At 38.0% G+C, this 20628-nt stretch overlaps 4 protein-coding genes across 5 annotated transcripts; 1 reads left to right on the top strand and 3 right to left on the bottom strand.

Annotated features, from left to right (window-relative positions):
• Positions 1 to 15: 15 nt before the first annotated feature.
• Positions 16 to 2066, bottom strand: lg2hxorf58 (linkage group 2 CXorf58 homolog). The gene is made up of 5 exons (XM_057362523.1): positions 1933 to 2066; positions 1722 to 1853; positions 1437 to 1645; positions 1224 to 1302; positions 16 to 888 (listed from the first exon to the last, which is right to left on the bottom strand). The coding sequence occupies exons 1-5, from the start codon at positions 2044 to 2046 to the stop codon at positions 652 to 654; spliced, it is 771 nt and encodes a 256-aa protein (XP_057218506.1). The 5' UTR covers positions 2047 to 2066; the 3' UTR covers positions 16 to 651.
• A 1538-nt stretch (positions 2067 to 3604) lies between these two features.
• Positions 3605 to 10395, top strand: apooa (apolipoprotein O, a). Of its 2 annotated transcripts, XM_057328983.1 has the most exons (11): positions 3605 to 3664; positions 3751 to 3825; positions 5105 to 5209; positions 5474 to 5593; positions 6202 to 6234; positions 7385 to 7439; positions 8231 to 8326; positions 8524 to 8615; positions 9364 to 9453; positions 9533 to 9578; positions 10144 to 10395. In XM_057328983.1, exons 1-10 carry the CDS (start codon positions 3620 to 3622, stop codon positions 9575 to 9577), a joined length of 756 nt encoding a protein of 251 aa, XP_057184966.1. In that variant the 5' UTR covers positions 3605 to 3619; the 3' UTR covers position 9578; positions 10144 to 10395. The 2 variants fall into 2 exon arrangements, with proteins under 2 accessions (XP_057184966.1, XP_057184967.1); XM_057328984.1 differs by lacking the exon at positions 6202 to 6234 and having other exon boundaries at positions 10144 to 10384.
• Positions 10396 to 10941: 546 nt separating this feature from the next.
• Positions 10942 to 13177, bottom strand: LOC130551404 (diamine acetyltransferase 1-like). Its single transcript, XM_057328986.1, has 6 exons — positions 12943 to 13177; positions 12789 to 12840; positions 12598 to 12681; positions 12192 to 12293; positions 12048 to 12088; positions 10942 to 11349 (listed from the first exon to the last, which is right to left on the bottom strand). Exons 1-6 carry the CDS (start codon positions 13000 to 13002, stop codon positions 11182 to 11184), a joined length of 507 nt encoding a protein of 168 aa, XP_057184969.1. The 5' UTR covers positions 13003 to 13177; the 3' UTR covers positions 10942 to 11181.
• Positions 13178 to 15352: 2175 nt separating this feature from the next.
• LOC130551402 (diamine acetyltransferase 1-like) lies at positions 15353 to 20601 on the bottom strand. Its single transcript, XM_057328985.1, has 6 exons — positions 18150 to 20601; positions 18016 to 18067; positions 17761 to 17844; positions 16321 to 16422; positions 16201 to 16241; positions 15353 to 15962 (listed from the first exon to the last, which is right to left on the bottom strand). The coding sequence occupies exons 1-6, from the start codon at positions 18213 to 18215 to the stop codon at positions 15792 to 15794; spliced, it is 516 nt and encodes a 171-aa protein (XP_057184968.1). The 5' UTR covers positions 18216 to 20601; the 3' UTR covers positions 15353 to 15791.
• Positions 20602 to 20628: the final 27 nt, after the last annotated feature.

The raw sequence follows: 20628 nt of genomic DNA on the forward strand, positions 1-20628 counted from the left end.
CGACAAAGGTAGAATAAACTTATTAACATACTCGTGTGCCAAGAGAATAACAAGATTCACAGATTCAACAGCCACAGCTAAACTACCCCTGCCTACAGCTAATTTAATTACATAAAACACACGGCAATGCCATAAAAAGCATTTTGTGTTCCTCAAAAAAAAACCTTTCAGCCATAACATAGCTAATTCTTTCACTTTTTATATCTGTAGAACCTTCTATACAAAAAAGATTCTGCGCATGTTAAAGATTTGTTATGGACCCATATAAGATCTTTTTAGGAACCTATATTTTTAAGAACACATTTAAAAAGTCTTAATACTATGTTTGTCGCTGAGGTAGCCACATTTTCTATACAAATCTCTTTGAAACTTCAAGAAGGTTTGATTTTTGAATAACTTTGAAATGGATGAAATAAGATTACATAGAAAATTCTTTCATATTGCCTTTCAAAAGTGACAAATCCAAATAACATTCATAAAACAGAGCACAAAATCTTCTTAGTAAATAAAATCTGGGATGAACTGACAAATGTCCTAACAATGTTGTCTTGCGTGATCACAATATACAAAAAATAAGGGTTTCAGTCTTATTGCGGATGTGTTACAAATATTTCTTTAAGCATCAGAGAGCCATGCATCCATGTTGAACTTTTATCCATCGACACGTTCAAGAGCATCAATATCATCTAAGTTCAGTTGTTTCGACCAGTTGCAGAGTTTTTCAGCCTCTTCCTCCCATTCAGACTCAGATGAGCCGTCATCATAATCTTCAGTCTCAGCCGATGGCAGAACAATCTTGATGTCGTATTTCTCAGCAGTGCTCTTCTGTTTATCCGTGTTATTGTTATTCATGTTGTCCAGATGCCTCTCTTCTTCTAACACCTGGTTCTGTAGAGCAGGCACGGTTTGGTCCAACAGTGAATTCAAATAAAGCGTTATTTCATTCATTGCTTGATTCTGTCTTTGTGCATGCTGTAAACTTCAGAACGTGTTTTTAATATGATGATTTTAATTTAACGTACGCTGTTTTAGGAGTTCATATGATTTAAAGGGCTACAAGACCGTTTCAATGAAATGCTGACTTAAGTTATACACTTATACACATTGAAGGACTCATTATGCATTTTAACAGTAGCTGATGTTGGAAGTGATAATCTTGGTTTCCATTAGTGTAAAAACTACATATATATGAAAATAATGAAATGTATGAGGATCGAACGTACTCTCTCTCTGTAGAGGCGTCTCTTGCGAGCTGCGGTGTTCTTAACTCGAGCAGAGCGCCGTGAGGACGCTGGCAAACATCTAGAATATGAGAAAGATTCTGTGATGATATGGGTCTACAGCATGTGAGACAGAATTGACTGAATCTGCTGGATTTATAAAATTGGAAACAGTGTGCCATTATAATTTCCGTAAAGTAAAAGGTACGTGCGAACCTCTGAGAGAGCTGCTGTCTGGAGAAATGAGAGAGGGTGAGATGTCCCCACGCCAGCCCTTTCTTTAGATGTGCCACAACAGAACCGGTCGTTTCTGATTTGATATTCTCCCTGCGAATGTTCCGTGACAAGACCTCTCGAGACAGAAACCTCCAGCCGTTTTCCCGACCGCCCAGACAAGCGGGAAGCTCATCCAGGTGGCTGGAATACTGAGAGGGCGTAAAGGATGAATAAACAACACAATCGCACCACGATATGTTTACAAACTATCACGTGTTGAAAAACCTGCATAAAGTCTCTCATGCAGATGACATCTTGTGCTTCAGTAATGGCTCCGCTCTGCCTGTGAATCTCGTCCACTGAGATGAAACCCATGAATGTTCTGGCTCCCATCATTCTGCACGTGTCTGCTGTGGCCTGTTTAAAACGCACAGCGTTTGATTATTTTGCCTCCAGAGTAAACATTTTTCAATATTGCGCTGATTCAAAACCGTACCTGGTTGGAGGGAGTGAAGAGTTGTTTGCCGGAGAGATAATGTCCTCCAACACCAATGTGGAAAATCTTGAACACCACAGAAGGTGGAAAATGAGGTCCTGCGAACCTGAGCATATCAGAAAAACGACTTAACCTGTTTGTCAACCAGTCCATCACTGATAGGCCTGTATATATTTATGATAAATGGAGAAGGACAATGTGACTTGGATTTGATTTATCCCAACCATCGGTTGAGGTTTACACTTGATGTGTGAGCTGTTGTTCACACATGAATTTATCTGTAAAGTAAACGTGCATCTGAACACTTGACACAAGTGTGAAGTCCACCTGCCTGAATCTGAGCCTGTATTTCAGACCGGGGTCTTTCAGAAGCTCGGCTTCTCTCGGGCTCAGCTGACGCAGGGCGGCTGGTGTAAGACACCGCTCCTGAAACACACAAAAAATAACTGCACCAAAATGATGACTGGAAGATTTATAATCTAGTAAATATATGCATGCAGTATAAATCTAACATACTCGAGTAAAAAAGTGCTAAAAGGGTTCTTCGCAGTGAAACCACTTAAGGGCATTTTATGTTCCCCAAAGAACAATGTAGTCATAGGTTTTTAAAAGTAACATTTCTTTCTTACTTTTCAATAGTCTGAAGAACCTTTTTCCACCACAAAGAACCTTTTGCACAACATAAAGGATGTCGAATCTTCATTAAACCTAAAGAACCTCATAAAAACATTATATGAAGCTCTTTAAGAGTATAATTGTTGAAGTAGGCTTGCATTGAAAATGTCAAAGTGTGCACTTTTGGATGTTTGTAAGATTGTTTTCTGGTGTAAGAAAGTGTCCAGGCAAGAACTTACTGCTGAGCGTACTGTATTCACAAGGAGTTTGAAGAGTCTTCTGTTTCTATGTGATCTCCAGTATGACTGAATTCTTCTGGCACAATTCTCATACATCTCCATTTTGCAAATAGGAATAATTTGTAAATGTTCTATTTATATATTTTCTACTTTAGCTTAGTTCTAAATCCATTTAAAACGGCAATATTTTTACACGTTTACGTTTCTCCATGACATTAGAGAACATTTTAAGTGTCGCATGCTCAAACTGCCTTTGACGTTTGTTGTCCAAAACTTTGTTCGTCTTGGTTGCTAAGGAACCAATGAACGAATTTAAACAAAATTACATGATAATACAGCCAACATAAGTAAGTTTAAAAAGCTATCCTCTCAAACGAGACGCATTACGATGACATAATCGTATACATATGATTAAAGTAATTCAAACGGCAGATTAGTCTAAAAAATATTTAGAGTGCAAATGCTGTTCATGAACACTAGATGGCGGAATAAACGCAATCGGACTACAATCAAAGAAGTACTTTTTAGAAAAGTCTCCGCACTCGGCAGCCATATTATATAGCGTCTTCAGGCAGTTATCGCAGTCATACAAGACCACGTCCTATCTAATAAAATGGGAAGAAACTATATCTTCAAACTCGCAGGTCACAATATAACATCATATTTCTGACAAAAATGAAAACTTCGTACAATACAGTTTGTTTATTAACCTCAAATTGTGCTAAAACAGGTTGTTTACATCCAGGTTGTTGTCATGCGCAGATGTTGACAAGCGCTTCTCAACATTCAGCAGAGAACCCCTCCCCCAAAGGATCGTCAGTCTTTAGCGATTGATGATTGGTTCTTTTCCGGCGTGGAAGGACTTCCTTTACCAGAAGGTTGCACATTCCCAATTTATAGTAATAAAACTGCACCGTCTTGTTAATATCTATAATCTTTGTTGTATGCGCTTCATGAACACTAGATGGTGGTAATAGTGATGGTGTGCTCGCGGCTCGCGCCTCTCAGCGGTGAAGAAGACGATCGGAACATGTACAAGGTGAGCGTTAATAACTTTAGCTGATCTGTCAGTCTTGCTCTTGTAGTGGGTCGACCTGCTTTATTCGCTGGGGATTGTTCTATGCGTGCGCTATTCGTTACTAATTACACATTTACAATGAGTTCAATCGAGTTTACGTGATTATATTAATGGGAATTTATTTCTGATCTTAAAGAGATCATCTAAGGACAGGAAATACAAGGACACTGCATATGATAAAAGACACTGTAAACTTATTATGAGTTTTAAAAAAGCCTCTATGCTCCAATTATATATATATATCAAACATGTGATTCACGGTATCGGTAAAGTCAAACTTGTTTACCTCTTGTGGAAAATAACCGCGGTCACGACACTTTTACTATAATAAAATCAAGGGACAGCATTTTCGACTAACTGTCTATCATGAGACTGTTTAACTACAGCTGCAAACCTTTTACTTTAAACAGTGATTCTTTTTAAAAGTGTTCTTGTAAATGATGTCTTCCAAAATAAGGAAAGTATATTTGACATCCACGTTTGTCGAGGGACCGCTGCAGTACCACACGTGTCCGTTAGATGGAGACAAAACACCTTGAAATTCTAAGGAGAACCAAAAGTTCTAGAAATATGCTGGTTTAAAGATGTGATTGATCAGCTCTGACTGACCTCTTTCTGATATAGACTTCATAACTAATATTTTCTCAAATATCAGTCAAGTAAAACCGAAAGCAAGAACATAAAAAGAGAAAATTACCCATACATTGGCCACAATAAAAATTTGACCTGCATGTGCTTCTGCTCTTCGGAAAATGAACAGTGGGTTTACCACAGTAACTTTAGTTTAACTACAGTATTTGTGGTAACGGTAATATTATAGAATGAAAAACCTAATCAACACACTTTTACTAAAAAAAAAAACAATTAATTTTGTATGGGTTTCACTGAAAAGTGTTAAAAACAAGGCAGTGAGACCTTGAATGTTCTCAAAACAACTCTGTGTGGGTACTTTAGGTCAACGCGTGTGTGTGTGATAAATAAGAAACACAGCATGTGTTGACACTCAATACAAACTACCTAGCCCGCATAAAGACACCATTGTGAAGTTGTGAAGCAAAATCGCCAGTGTTAAAAAGGGTCAAATTAACTCTCACAGTGTTTATATAATCCACACTTTGAGAGGCACAGGCAATTTTACTGTGTGAGCTTGACCTATAAGGGGTTTTGGATCAGTAAATTCCATCAGACCGGTTTATTTATGTCCTTTCTTTTCATGGCGATGTTGTGGATGTTTTTATAGGTGGGAGGGGTAGCCGGAGTCTCGGGGGCTCTGGGAAGGTTATCGGCCTCTTTCCTGGCCGGCAGCAGTGATGATAAACCCAGCACAGCTCTGAGTGTGGACGAGGTACAGTGAAACCCACACAATCAAACCAACCATTTTAAAACGATTAAGATTTAAACATTATTTCAATTTACAACTAAGCCAGTTTTGTAGTAAGAAAAATAAACAAGCCAGAAGTAAAACGTTAAGATGGAAGGGATGTTATAGCTTATGCATTCCTTTACATTTTAATCTGAAATCTAGACCAATATCTATATTTATTTCAGCATTTACAGTACGTATTGCAGTTTAACCGTTATGTTCTTCTCAAAAACATCGCTTTTGCAGTTGTCCCTCTACACGACACCGCAGGAGAGGTTCAGATATGTGGAGCCTGAGAGAGGGCAGGTGGAAGAACGTGTCGCCGCATTAAGAAAACTGGCAGAGCCTTATAGCACCTTGTGCCAGGTAAAAACTGTCAGACCAGACCCTGTATTGATGTCAGCCCATCATTATCGCAGAATAAACCCAGACAGGGGGATCAGAAACCGATGAGCAGCGGAGGGGTCTTTATCATCCTAAAGGAGTTTTTTATTACGACACATAAAGCGTCACAGCATTGCATGTTTGTGCTGGCTAATGCATCGGGTCTGCATGGCATTTCTAACCAGAACACAATTCATCCTCGCTGATTTACACCCAAAAGTCACATTTCGGGTATGGGTCACCGTACCTGACAAATAGGTCACTTTCACTTTCATGCATCTAACTTAGTTGCCTTATAATGTACTCTATTACTAATCACTTGATTATCTCTTTTTATTTCATTTCATTATGTGGGATGTGTGTCAGAGCTGCAGTCTGTAAAATATAACATTCAAAAATAATTCCTTTTTTGATTTGGTTATTTTTAGTGGGTAAATAACAGAAGCTCATATTAAATGGACTGTAGCTCTTTCTAGCATTCATCATTCCTCACATAATGATTAAGAATCGTTTGACATTCGTGATTTGGTTTCTCTTCATTGCGGTTCTGATTTGGCCGTCTGGTCGCTGGGGTTCTGGGTCGTGTTCAGCAAACAGCCGGCTCAGCCAGACAGAAAGTTCAGGTACAGATGAGCACAGACATCAGACATACAGCACAGAAATAAAGCCGGCCCGACGCACATCCTCATTTTCATTCAACTCCACAGGCTTTCTGGAATCTATCAGGGTGTCTCTGCTTTATTATTTCTCATTGTTGTTCATGTGGATAATACACAGTCAATCTCTAAAACAGACGGACAGTAATCCTGAACGTTAAACATTTCTTTAAAAGGATTTGGTAGTGCAGCTCTCCAGCGGCTATCGGTTGTATTGTGTGATGTTCTCAGGTGAACAGTGTGAATCTGAAGGATGATACGGAGTATTGAAAATGTAACAAAAGTAGAGGAATGATCCAATGAAATGTGATATGAGAGCATTACAGACCGCAGCTGATAGAAGGTTTGACATTGAAAAGCAGAACAGCCTTTTGTCAAAATCTTACATCACTTACAGACCCAGATGTGGATAACGGTTTTATTGTTTTTACGCATATTTGTATTGGAATATGGACGTGTAAAAGATGCTTCAGCAGTAATACATTACATTACAGAGCTGAACTTTTCACCTTCGTCTCAGACAGATCTGATTATCTGTTATAGCTTTTGTTATATCTTATCTCTATCAGTCATGCATTATGCGTTTATAGCTGTCGATATAAAGATTTGTTCAGGGTGAACTTTTGTAAAGTATCAAAATCTTAAAAAGCTATAAACCTAGAGACTGTAAACCTAGATTTCAACCAATAAACCTTTGGGCTGGGAAGAGGTTGAATTTCAAAAAATGAAAGTAATGCCATTACTTTCCCTTGTGTCGTTCCAAACTCGCATTACTTTGCCTTTTCCGTGATATATTTAAAAGAACATGCGTTGAAGTACGAACAAAATCATACAGTGAGAAATATCTGCCAGGTTCGTGGAAATGTATTCAAAATCGTATTCATTTCTTGGAAGAAAGAGTTTGGAAATGACGAGTAATTAAATTGCGTTTTCATTTTGAGTGAACATTTACTTTACAGGAAAACCCTGTCTTTCTGAAATGTTACTTTCAAGGTCAGTTTGGGTCTGTTGCTTCAGCTTTAGCATTTACTCGTGAGTTTTTAATAAGCGTGTAGATATTTGTTTCTATAAACTGGAAGTTATATTTTTATTTCTTGTGTTTGCATTGGAACCCAAGGGTGTCTATGGAGCAGTGAAACCCAGGCTGGACAGTACTGTACAGTTTGGACAAAGTAAGTGAACACGCACACATAAAGGAAACATGCTTTAAGTAAGGGATAATCCACGGTTTCCTCCAGTAAGTGCATTAAAATCCTTTAATGCACGGCTAGCCGTGGATTATCCCGCTTATACCATGGTCATTTGCCAAGTTAAAGCTGTTATTGATGTTTAATGATTCATTTTTGATCAAAAATTACAATTATTTTTGTCAGTTGACTGGAATTACCTGTGCATTAAGTGGTTTTAATGCACACTTTACAGCCAATCAGAATCAAGTATTTAAACAGAGTAGACCATGGTATAAACTCTATAGAAATGGTATAAACTATATAAGCTCATTTAAGCTTAAAGGGACAGTTCACCCAAAAATGAAAGTTCTGTCATCATTTACTCACCCTCGAGTTGTTCCAAATCTGTATAAATTTCCTTGTTCTGATGAACACAGAGAAAGATATTTGGAAGAATGCTTGTAACCAAACAGTTCTTGGACCCCGTTAACTATCGTAGTATAGGAAAGATGAAACAGTTTGCTTTCCTACATTCTTCAAAATATCTTCTTTTGTGATCAACTGAACAAAGAAATGTTTCATTTTTCCTACTATGGTAGTCAATGGTGGCCAAGAACTGTCTGGTTACAAGCATTCTTCCAAATATCTTTCTTTGAGTCATCAGAACAAAGACATTTATACAGATTTGGAACAACTGGAGGGTGAGCAAACGATGACAGAATTTCCTTTTTTTTTCTTTAAGTAAGTATAGCACAGCGTTTGTTAAATGAAGTGACTCTTCTGCTTTGTTTCAGATAGCTATGCCTACCTGAAGAACCCTCCACCTGAGTTTTACCCCAGAGCGGGTGTCATTGGCTTCGCTGGGATCATTGGACTTTTCCTTGGAAGAGGTAGTGTAATGTTTAAAGCCGTCTTTTGGGCATAGCTTCAAGCCGCACAACGCAGCCATTCACACCCAAACAATCTATCTACTGTAAGGCACTTTTGTCGACATGAGTTTTGAAGCTCAGAAAGTTAGCGTGTCTTCATCCAATTCGCATTGTATTATTAGCGGCTGATTTTGAGGTTTGTTCGTGATGTTCTTCAGGCTCCAGGCTGAAGAAACTTCTCTACCCCAGCGGACTCATGGCCGTGGCGGCGTCTCTTTACTATCCACAAGAAGCTGTAACTATGGCAAAGGTGCGCCTGTGTTCATTTCACCTGGGTTTTATTTGTACCGGTTATTGTTAGATGTCACGGTGTAGGACAGCGTGTCAACCCTTCGCTCCCGCCGAGACGAGCGTCAGTGTGATTGACAGGAAGGGCGAGGCATCCATAATGTTCCACAACATCAGCCCAGTGAAAAACAGCAGATGAAAGGCATTCCTGATGCCTCCCGGGGACATAAACCCAAGCTCACGCTGTGAAGCGCACAAACACGGGGGCTTTATTATTACAAGTGTGTCCGTTTGGATCATGACCTGTATGGATAGTGGAAAGCGGTCCGCACCTCTCCTGTTATCTTTGACCGTCATGTGTACCGGGGGATTGAAGGTGTCAACACATCATTACGAAAAGAATCCCTTTTAGAGGTTTAATGAAAAATGACTCTCTGGAAAACAATTTTAATGCTGCGTGTCTCTACCCTGTCTGATATGCTGACAGACACATCCTGAAAAGCCACCGGGGTCACTGATTAAATCATACAACAACCCAAAAATAAGCATGTGACAGATTTGTGTTAGAACTATAGTTTTCACACTTGAATTCAATTGTTTTCAGTGGTTTTAAAATTTTAGTTCCCTTCAAATTCACAGAGATATCAAAGGGTTGTTTGTTTATTTGCTGCGTAATCCACCAATAATATTAGGTCCAATACGCTAAATGTGTAAACGAGAAATTCTGCTACAATGATCTATTAATGATCTTAAGAACCTTCCCTCGACAGGGAACAGGGGACACTGTGTACGACTGGGCCCTGCAGGCTTTTGTAGCTGTGGAGAAGCTGTTTAAAGATAAGCCCAGAGGTCACCAGAAGGTCAGTTTGTCTCCACTTATCCAAACTTTCTCCTATGTGCAGATGGTATTGACTGTCATGCTGTTGTGTGTTTTAATAGGCCGGTCTAGCCGAAAAGACTTCTGGCGGAGAAACCAAAGCTTAAGGTACAAAAATCATTATCCACAGACACATTAGTGATTGGAAAACCTTTTTTATATTCTGGCTCTGTGCAATATTTGTATGTGATTTATTGTGAATTTATTCTTTATAATGATAGACGTCTGTTTAATCCTGTCCTAGCTGCCAACACGTGACCTGTGTGTTCCTAATTCCCATAGTTTTCAAATTCAGTTTTATATTTTTCAGAGAGAGACCTATTCAGTTTTTATTCGTTCGCATACAAAACATTCAGTTAAACCTTCAGTTCTGTAACAAGTTTTATGTGCAACAAAAATGTCATTGAAAATGTTTTAAAAAAACGTTATTGAAAATATTGTGATGCTATCGCTTTGTGAACCCAGAATTGTGTATTTTATCAAATTGTGAGCCGAGTGTATCATTACACTCCTAAAATGTCTTTTATTAGTTAACAAAATATCAAGTGTAGGTCATTCAGATTAAAAAAGATTTAAAAAGTATACAGTGTTTGTTTTATCACATAAAATCTATCTTTAATCTATCATAAAATCTTTGTTTGAGAGAGATACACTGTGGTCTTCTTGTATGCAGGTTCTCGCCTCTTCCGGATGATTCTGTGACAGCGTGAGATGGCCTGTTTGTTGTTGCATCGCAAATACAGGATCTCCCCTCCTTGATCGTCATGCCCTGTTTTTGCACAACCCGCTTCCTCTTTCATCTGTCAGTCATCAGAGAAGAGTTAGTGGTGTGAATGTTTTAGACTTGAATACGAGCTACTGCGATTGTGTTATAAAAGCACTTGTGTACCAAAATAAATGTGATCTTGTGGTTGGATTTCTGAATGTTAAGAAATGTAACGGGGCTGAAGGTCAGAAATGAATGTTGACTTTATCAGGTTGGCGTGTTGTGTCTGAGCGCTCTGAACTTCCTGTTCCTTTGCATAAAACCTGCAACTGTGGCAGTTTGAGAACCTCGGTGCTACTTTCAGATTAAGAGGTCGCCCGTTTGGGGCAAAGCAGCCTTACGTGATGCAGACATTTCAAATGTCAAATTCAATTCAAATTCAAGGGAGAACGTTTCGCTTACTAAATATAAGAGAGCTTAAAATCGACATGCAATCAAAACTGACCTTTGGTTAAACTACCAGAAACCCTCTCATTAAAATGTCATTTTGATTTTGACTCCAAACGTTAATTTTTGGTTCATCCAAGCCCTTTTATTTTTAAACCCCTTCCCTTTAAACCACCTGCCTTAGCGACAAAACATCAGATCCTGTATTGCATTTCAGTAATCACTCAGAAAGTACAGTACAGAGATAAAAGGGGTTGTTATACTCTTTTATGTTGACTATATAATCATAGCAGCAATTAAAAGTATTATTCACATGGATTTTGACATGAAAAGTGTTCATTACAGCCCCAAACTGGGTCCGGACACATGAGAGTTACTTTACGTTCTTTACTGGTACCAATCAGCGATTCATTTTCTCGTTCTCCAAGTATAAACTTTATTGACCAATATATTGCAGATGTAATCTCAGTCATTATTCATGGACAATATAAATTAAACCAATCAAAAGCATAGAGGAAATCTGTACAAATCCCCATTTATTGAACACTGTCTGCACGTCTACTTGGAAGACATCTTGAGTAGGTTGATCTTGTCAATCTCGTACAGACGCCATCCCTCCTCACGCGAGAGGTCGGAGGCGCCACGTCGCTTGTAGAACTCGATGGACGATGTGTTCCATTCCGCCACAATGAAGTGCATCCCGCTACATCGAGTTTTAACTGCCGTCTGTGGGATGTGAAGCAGAAAAAACATTGAGGGAACCAACTATTCCTGTTATTTTTCATACTGGGCAAATACGAGCCTTGTTTAGATGGTTTTGGAGATACAATGTCTGAAAGTACAACAACCAAAACCAAAGCAAAATCTTATAGCAGTGCAAGAAATCATTTTTATTATGGTTAACTGCACTATAAATGTGCAGTTTTTAACATTTATGACGATGGACCTTCAAAGATGTCATCTATTTGTTATAAAGACTTTAAAGATATTCATTGAAATTAACACTATGATGTTAAAATGCAAAAAAAAAACTAGCCTGTCCTTCCATTAAACCTTATGAAATCTATTGGATTATAGGTTATAAAAGGGTTTTTTTACACTGCCGCAGTGAGACATTCCCTCAAATCTACCATTTAGATTTGTTAGTGATTCTGTCTTACAGTATACTGTGGGGTGTTAAGTGCTTTTGTAAACACAAAAACATTTGAGTAAATGAAGTTTCATTTGGCTAAATTTTGTTCATCATGTTGAATTATTTACCTTTTAATTATTCAACGAAAATGGTGTGTATGGGGGGTTTTACTTGGGGTTTTCATATCACATTTGTGGCATTCTTGCATAGTTAATTTCTGACACTAGGCTTATGTTTATTGTTTACGCTTTGTTTCATTTAAGCTTGTCCCAATGTGCAGTATTATGTATACCTCGCTCAGAGTCCTTAATATTTCAGAGCCAATCCCATAACCTGTAAATGCACAGAAGATATATTAATATTACGTTAAAGAAACCTCATGTGTAGTTTTAAATCTATAGGCAAATGGCAAAACGGGGTGTCTTCAGCTTCATACCTCTGAAGTCCTTCATAACATAGAAGTCCTCCAGATACAGCAGCTTCCCGATCCAGGGGTCATAGGTGAAGTAGTACATGGCAAACCCAATCACTGTATAACCTAAACAATAAAAACACACATTCGTAAGGATGTGTACTGCGCTAATGTTTTGAGTGTACAATATGATTTTAAAAGTTAGTGAAACACTATGGTTGAAACAGCTTAGGGTCATATCCGAAACTAAAAGTTAGGCTGGAATAATTGGCAGCCTCGTGATAAAGCGGTTCCCGATAACGGGAAGAATGACGTCACCAAATGGACGGCGTAAACGTCGACGTATCATTAAAGGTAAGTTTATTCTTTTCAAGATGGTAGCCTGTCGTTAATATTAAATATGTGACAAACAGTGATATGTTTGACTTGCCCTCTATAGACTGGTTTTCTTTCGGCACTTCTGCGACGACGCAGTGATAAAACGGATGATCTCCGAACCCGTCCTCCAGTAACTCTGAAAAAAGAAATATGCAAATGTACTCAAATATTGAAAACGGTCATACAGTTAATGTGAACGGTTTTAATGTTTAAAGGCCCAATAACGGTTCGGACGTCACGTACCCTTCTCGGTTAGAACAACCTGTTCCTCCATTTCCTCAAACTTCGCAAGTTCCTAAAATCAAACAGGGTTCCGTTACAAATCTTTACCGTTGAATGTCTTCACATTACTTAAGATTGTTTGATAAAAATATATTTGACAAATTTGACAATTTACCTTTATGAGTCGCAGTATATCAGACACGTCTTTGGGCTCGGCTTTCCGTAATATAAACATTTTCTTCTTTTACTCTTCTTCCCTTTTCTTACTAGTCCTCGGTATGTGAAATGTAGTAAGATTTGTTTCTTCATTCGCTTCCAAGGGGGTTGCCCTCAGCAGAAAGTACGGGTGTCAGTAAGCTATTACATGTAAACTGAAGTCGCTAGAAGAGTCTGTCGGCTCGGCTTCTTGCTGCACATCTATATGAGGAGGCGCCGTGACGTCACCGACCGGATGTAGTGACGTTAGTTTAGTTTATAGTTGACTCACGTCGCAGGCGCAGCGAGGTGACCAGTATAAACCAGAGCAGAAAAGAGCTGCATACTTGCCAAAAAATGGTCTTAAAAAGCCCGAGACGCTGTTTCTTTTGCATTTTTATTGTATAATATATATTAAAGCCTACGAATGTTGTTGCACACACAACTGGTCAGCCTACCTCACTTGGTTATTTAGGCAGTATAATTCATCACTAACAACGAAAGTTATGGCAACCTTAGCAAGTATTTTGAAGTAAGACCGTGTACATGGATACGATTCATTCTCCGTGGTTTAATAAATCACAGATTTTCAAGACATTTGGATCCCATTGTGTACAGTATGACTTTACCATATTACTGTACCAAGTTTTTTGTACGAGAACTTAAGAACCTAACAACGTATAGGTCTAATTGTGATCATAGGCCTGTGTCCTTTTAGTTCTAATGTTTTCAAGCTATCTAAATAAAGGTTTATGATGGTTCTCATTTTGTACTGGATACTTAGGCCTACATGGCACTTTTTACTTAAAAGTAAAACCTACAGCATTAAAAAGCCAAACTTACATTTTGTGCTTAAACATCATTTGCAGAACCACAGAAGCCCCTCTGTAGACATCAAAAGGTTCTGTCACAGAAATAGAAAAAAGCACCAACTTCATCCAAGTGTACATACAAGTTAAAAACAGGATATACTGAAATATTACGATGAATGTTGGTCATTAGCATTAGACAAAACCGATGGATCATGGTCTATACATTTAGTACTGCTGCTAGTGTACTTAATAGAGCTGTGTAGTATTTTTGTCAATACAGATAGATAGATGATACTTCATTCATCCCACATGAGCAATATAATGCAAAAGCAACTTTTCAATAGAGAAAAGTGCATTATGCATAAAAAAATCCAGGAGGATTTCCTGTGGCTCCGTGAGCATGGCGCTAGCAATGCCCAGGTCATGGGTTCGATCCCAGGGGATTGCACATACTCAGATACAATGTATAGTATAATGCAATGCAAGTTGCTTTGGATGAAAGCGTCTGCCAAATGCGTAAATGTAAATATATCAGGATATACAGTATGTCACCAGGACATGATTAATTAAAATATATTATTTACAAATTTCATGTTTATTTAAATATTAATCATGATAAAAATCCAATCACAGAAAGCTTGTTATCGTTTATAAAGCATTGGAAATACTTCAGATTCATTTGAAAAGTTTTATCCTTTCTGCAAAGAGATCCTCTACATCATTAACTATCTATTTATTAGATGTGGTTTTTTTTTTACTTTTTTGTAATTCAGCATGTCTAATCATTTATGGCACAAGCATCGCTATCTGGCCTGTTGTTTTGAATGGATTCAGCCCTGACTCATTCGTATCCGCTGGAATTCTTTACCGGGAGACCAATAGGAGGACGTTTCCTCAGTGACGACACCGATACTGAGTGATTACCAGAACCTTCATCCCCACCACAGCATGTGTTCATGTAAAAATTGTATTTATTCATTCTCATGTTGTTTAAAACCTGTAAGTTCTTCTGGGGAAGACAGTTGAATATATCTTGAGAAATGTCTCATGGTTCTGTATCAATGGCACTCAATGGTTTTCACATCCTTTTTTATTTTCTGCAGAAGAAAACCTTTCAGGTTTCATATGACATGAGGGTAAGTGAATAAATTCATTTAGGGGTGAATATCCTTTAATATCTGGAAAATTATACATTGTGAAGATTGTCATTTACAGTTAAAAATGTTAGAGCTGCAGTGAAGAATGTCTCCATATGAATACGTCTGTAAGACAGGAAGACATTGTTATTTTAACGGTTATGTTTCCGTTAGAATGGTTATGTTTTCCTTTCACAGCATGACGGAAATAGTCTTTATGTTGGGTTTGGAGTGTTACACAGTGGCTTAAAACTGCAAAACATCTTTTCCTGTTCCGGTCACTATCACCCAGTTTAGTTCACTCAACATTTACAGACACCAGCAGTTTAGTTTAGTTTAGTTTTGGCTTTGACAGAAAGTCAACATGAGATCTCATATTTGTGTGTCTGGAGCAAGTGCAATCATAACAGACAATCAAACACGGTGAAGACGCACACACCTCTTTAAACATTTAACATGTTCCTTTATTAACTATGTAAAAACATTACTTAAACAGAAATATAAAATGTCATATGCATGACAACATCATTACACTGCATTGTAGCCAAAAACTAAAACTCGGCTTAAGCATTTGATGCATAAATGATTAAATCACTGAAATCTGAAATGTTTTACTGAGCTTGAAAAACAAGAGGTTCTTCAGTGCATCACCACTTTTACAAAAACACACATTATATCACTTATAATAAAGATCATACGCATTCGGATTTAGAGTAAAAAATAAAGTTTAGATGTATCATTCTGAATGGTCAAAAATCTGTTCACTTTAGTGGACAACATAAACAAGGGGTTGATCATGGATTAAATACTAGAGATGAATTTCGCCAGCAGTCTCAGGCACATAAGCTTCTTCTAGAAACCGCATCCTCCTGACCTCACGTTCACTCCTCATCCGTCATCTTCATCAGGTTGTGTTTGTCAATCTTGAAGAGCCTCCATCCTTCTTCCAGGGAGAGGTCGGAAGCTCCACGCCGCTTGTAGAACTCGATAGAGGGTTTGTTCCACTCCGCCACGATGAAGTGCATACTACTGCAGCGCGTCCTCACGGCCGTCTAGAGTACAGTAAATGATCAGAGTACAGAGATTAAGCACAAGATATACTGCCACGAGGAAGATTAAAAAGCCATATAATGTTCGATCGTTAACTTGCGATTATTTATAACTCATAATAAACACCTCGGGCTTTGCCAACTACTTTACGTCGGAAAAACATCTGAAGCATTGCTTCCTAGTGTACTATGGAAACTTTGATGTTATGAAAGGGAAAAGAGATGATTGATAAAAACTTACATGACTCAGTTTCTTCAGGATTTCAGAGCCAATTCCGAAACCTAGCGAGGGAAGGTGGTAACATTTCGTTTTTTAAAAAGGACGATATCAAAACCATGCAGAAAAACACAACAGTCATACCTCTGTATTCCTTCATGACATAGAAGTCTTCCAGATAGAGCAATTTGCCAATCCAGGGGTCATAGGTGAAATAATACATGGCAAAGCCAATGATCACATGAGCTGGAAAACAGAAGCCAAACGGTGACTAACGTTTCAATCAGCGCTATCAACAGTATCTTGGAAAATCACAAAGAAGTCAACGTTTGGACAGATACCATTGGTTTGTTTGAAATTTGCATTGGATTAATTTCGAGAAGTATTTACAGTATGTGGGATTACGGGCATCACAACCCTTAAATACACCGCAGTCACAGCATTACAGATCCAGATTTCAATTACTCCGTCATTCACTTGAATTTGCACATTCATTCCAGTAGGGATGGGAATTCAATCACTTTCAAAACAAAGTAGAACTGACTATTATTATCATGGAAAAGGTCAATTACAGTTGTATTCTTAACACTGCACATTTTTTCTTCTCCAAAATTGATAAAAGATTTGTTCATCTTTAAGGAACTCAAATTTCCTGCAATTCCCATCCCCAGATGTAAGTATGGTAACAAATCCATATGAACCATTATAGGTGGGAAGTTGTTAGTTTTGGGCATATTTTGGTTTGGTGTGAGGTTGGTGACATTACAGGTGATGTGGGCCTTACCTCTGGTATATTGTTTTTGTTACACTATTGTAACCGATCTTTCAGTTACCTCCCCGCCCACCCATGTACATGCCAAAGGCGATGTACACGGCGAAGCAGGAGACTGTAGCCTGAAGACAACAGATTACAGACGGGGGATTGGACAACAGTTCTTGGCAAATGTAAAACAACTGAAACTCTGTGTTGACTTTGCAGGTTCACAAAAGCGAAAAACAAATATGCAATTAATATCCAAATATGAACATTCAACATTGTTTTCTTATGTCGTTGGAACAGGACAAGCTAAGTATTCAGGTCATTGTGCAAGTTCCCAAAATCTCTTTCTGTTTTAATTCCTGTTTCTTGTTCGCTACAAGTCAGTCAAATTTAGATCTACATAAACATTATGAGGTGATATCCTGTTAAATAAAAACAGAATGTTGATTAAAGGTGATGCGTCTCATTTCTCTTCTAGCAGCTCCATCAACATATTTGCAGTAATACTCTTTTATCTGTATGACATTGACCAGACAAATGAATATTCCTGATCCAAACCGATCAGGATAGTCAGAGTTGGAAGTCAACCTTCGAATGCCTCATTTAAACTAGGTTAAAAGTTTTTAATGTCAGGAAAATGACAAACGTCACCTTTAACATAGTGTGCGTCACATGGACACTGTTTGGCATCAGCATGCATAGAAATATGTTTGGTGTCTCAAGTGTCTGAAAAGTGTGAAGTCTGAAAAGACTCGAGTGTCACTTGAAAAACGAAAGATTTTGTGTATTGAGACTCAACAAAAGTGACACGGCTGGTGTCTTACCATCAGCACTCTGATGCTCTTCGGGCACATCGGCCACTATACAGTGATAAAACGGGTGATCTCCGAAGCCGTCCTCCAGGAGGTCTACAAAACCAAGCGTGCGATTAGAAAGCACTTCCCATATAGACACATAATAAAGCAGGAGAATACAGCATGTATTGATATAACATTTGCATAAAAATAAATGGCCAAAACTGATGGTTCATGCTTTTAGTCTTTAGGACAGTGAATGGTATTGCATTAAACATGCTTTACCTTCTTCAGTTAGAATAACTTGATTCTCCATTTCTTCATATTTTGCCAGTTCCTAATGTAAGAATTTTAAGGAGGTTAGAAATCAGTACCATTCGTTGACCAACAAATCTTTAATGTAGAGCGTAGAGTTTTACCTTTATGAGTCGCAGTATATCAGACACGTCTTTGGGTTCGGCTTTCCGTAATATAAACTTGGCCATTTTCTTCTTTTACTCTTCTTCCCTTTTCTTACTAGTCCTCGGTATGTGAAAAGTAATAAGATTTGTTTCTTCATCCGCGTCTCAGAGGGTCACCCTAAGCTACAGGCGTGAGATTGGATCTCTCCTGCTAGAGAAGGCATCCAGGGTTTGGTGTGATGAAGACAGCTGTGCTCAAAGCCCGGAGCTCTCCGCCTTTTATTGATGCTCTGAAGGGGCAGAAACACACAGGCCACTCCCGCTGCGATTCGGTTTGTGCCCGTTATACATCAGGCCCTTCCTGAATCTACAGATAAAACGTCCTGATCAGCCCCCACCCATCGCCCTCCGAAAGCAATACAGGTTAAAGTTTAACCTTCTGGAAAACATGTTTAAAAAGATTTTCAAATGTGACCCTGGATCACAAAACCAATCTTAAGTAGCACAGGAACATTTTTAGCAAAAGCCAAAACTACATTGTATGGGTCAAAATCATCGTCTTTTCTTTTATGCCTAAAATCATTAGGATATGAAGTAAATAAAAACGTATCAAAACAAACAAAACTAAGGAATTTAGGAGAAAACTAGGTAGTTGTCTTGTTTTTATTAGAGGTGCAATCCGTAACTTTGGACCCTCCATTTATAAGTCATTATTATAAGCTTACATTTGTGATTTGGACTCATTTTTATTTACTTTATGTGATAACTAATTTTTGTTTATTTTTAACCAAAAATATAAAGATTGCAGTTTTAAGAGTAGTTTCATAAAGGCTACACATTTTCTATTCAACAATACGGAGATACTGTGAGCTACAATTTAGTTATTTAAATTCACAAAAAAATATGCCATCAACCCTGAGAGGTGCAGTTCTGTCTTACAGCAGTACCAGTTTGCTCAGAAATGACTTTGCATTTAATTGCTATTTAATCTAGTTCCACAGGACCGAGCTTATATTTTGCACTCTCATGGAGACACACCCCAATTCTTTGTCAAAAATTGCGCTGGAAAAAAAACAAGACCCTCTTTGTGGGTGCAGTGATGCTTGTGTTTACGCTTGCTGCTTGTGTTTACACAGAAACCTTTGCGTGTATGACATCAGGGCTGAGCTGTGCTTAAAAAAAGCCTGCATTGTGTATATTTTTCATTGACATACTGTACGTCATGTGGTGACACAACCTTGATTTGATTTACATAGAAACTACTGTCACAAGAAACACATACATTTCATTTCAGGTAAGTACGTTTGAATATATTCTACAAAGCTTCAGTGTTGGAAGATATTAAGCTAATATTAAAACGCATGTCCTGCATCATGTGCGGAATTCACATTTTTGTTGACATGTGACACCAGCAGTATATTTGTGGAAAATTTTCCAGTGTTTTCGCACCTCACCTTTGACCCGAACATGTGACTGACCTTTGGTGCATGAACCAAAACACAGACAACTTAAGTCAAACCGTGTCTTTAGGTTGTGCAGCCAAAATGTTTCATAACCTTTATTATGAAGTAAACTATTATAGAGTACTCTATATCATTTGATGCAATAATGTAATAAAAGATAAATGGCTAACTACTGGGATTTGAATTTGTCAAAGTTCATTTTCATCTGTTCTGGACTGCCGGTCAATCGCACCTTTGGATACGAGACACTATTCAGGTATTTGAAATGCTTTAAGACATTGGATCAGGTTTATTTCTCTAGTAGTTCATGAGAATATATTCCATGAATTATCCATCTTTTGCGATTACTGAATAAGGAAAGGTAAATAAAAGGACAAATAAAGAGACTAAGGAAATTACGAGAAAATCAATTGAAATGTTTAGGAATGCAGTGGAGTATTATCGCAGTATTATACGTGCTACCTAAATTCATATTCCACATCTGTGTAGTTCAGATGAAAATGAAAAATACTTCATATTGCAATTCCAGCTATCAAAACACAATAATGTAACAATTAACAACTTAACTGATGAGTTAGATTTGCACTTTGGCCTCGATGTCTGGAACAGGTCAAGTATCAGAGTGTTATATAAACTAAATTAATGAGGTGTATAAACCTGCAATGACAGCATCAGCTGCAAAGCATCATAAAGCTTCTCATTTCTAAAGTGATAGTTCACCCAAAAATGAAAATTCTGTTATCATTTACTCAACTTCTTGCCATTTCAAACCTGTATGGCTTTCTTTCTTTCGCAGAACACAAGAGAAGATATTTTGAAGAATGTTGTTAACTGGCCCCCAATCACTTGCATTGGTTTTGTGTCCATACAAGTGAATGGGGTTCAGTGCTGTACGGTTACCAATTACTTTCATCAAAAGGTGTTCTTTTGCATTCTGCGGACGAAAGAAAGTCATACAGGTTGGAAATGACAAGAGGGTGAGTAAATGAGAAAAAAACATTTTTTGGGGGTGAACTATCACTTAAATTAGTTTC

Source organism: Triplophysa rosa, linkage group LG2 (assembly GCF_024868665.1).
Source record: "Triplophysa rosa linkage group LG2, Trosa_1v2, whole genome shotgun sequence".
Classification (NCBI taxonomy): domain Eukaryota; kingdom Metazoa; phylum Chordata; class Actinopteri; order Cypriniformes; family Nemacheilidae; genus Triplophysa; species Triplophysa rosa.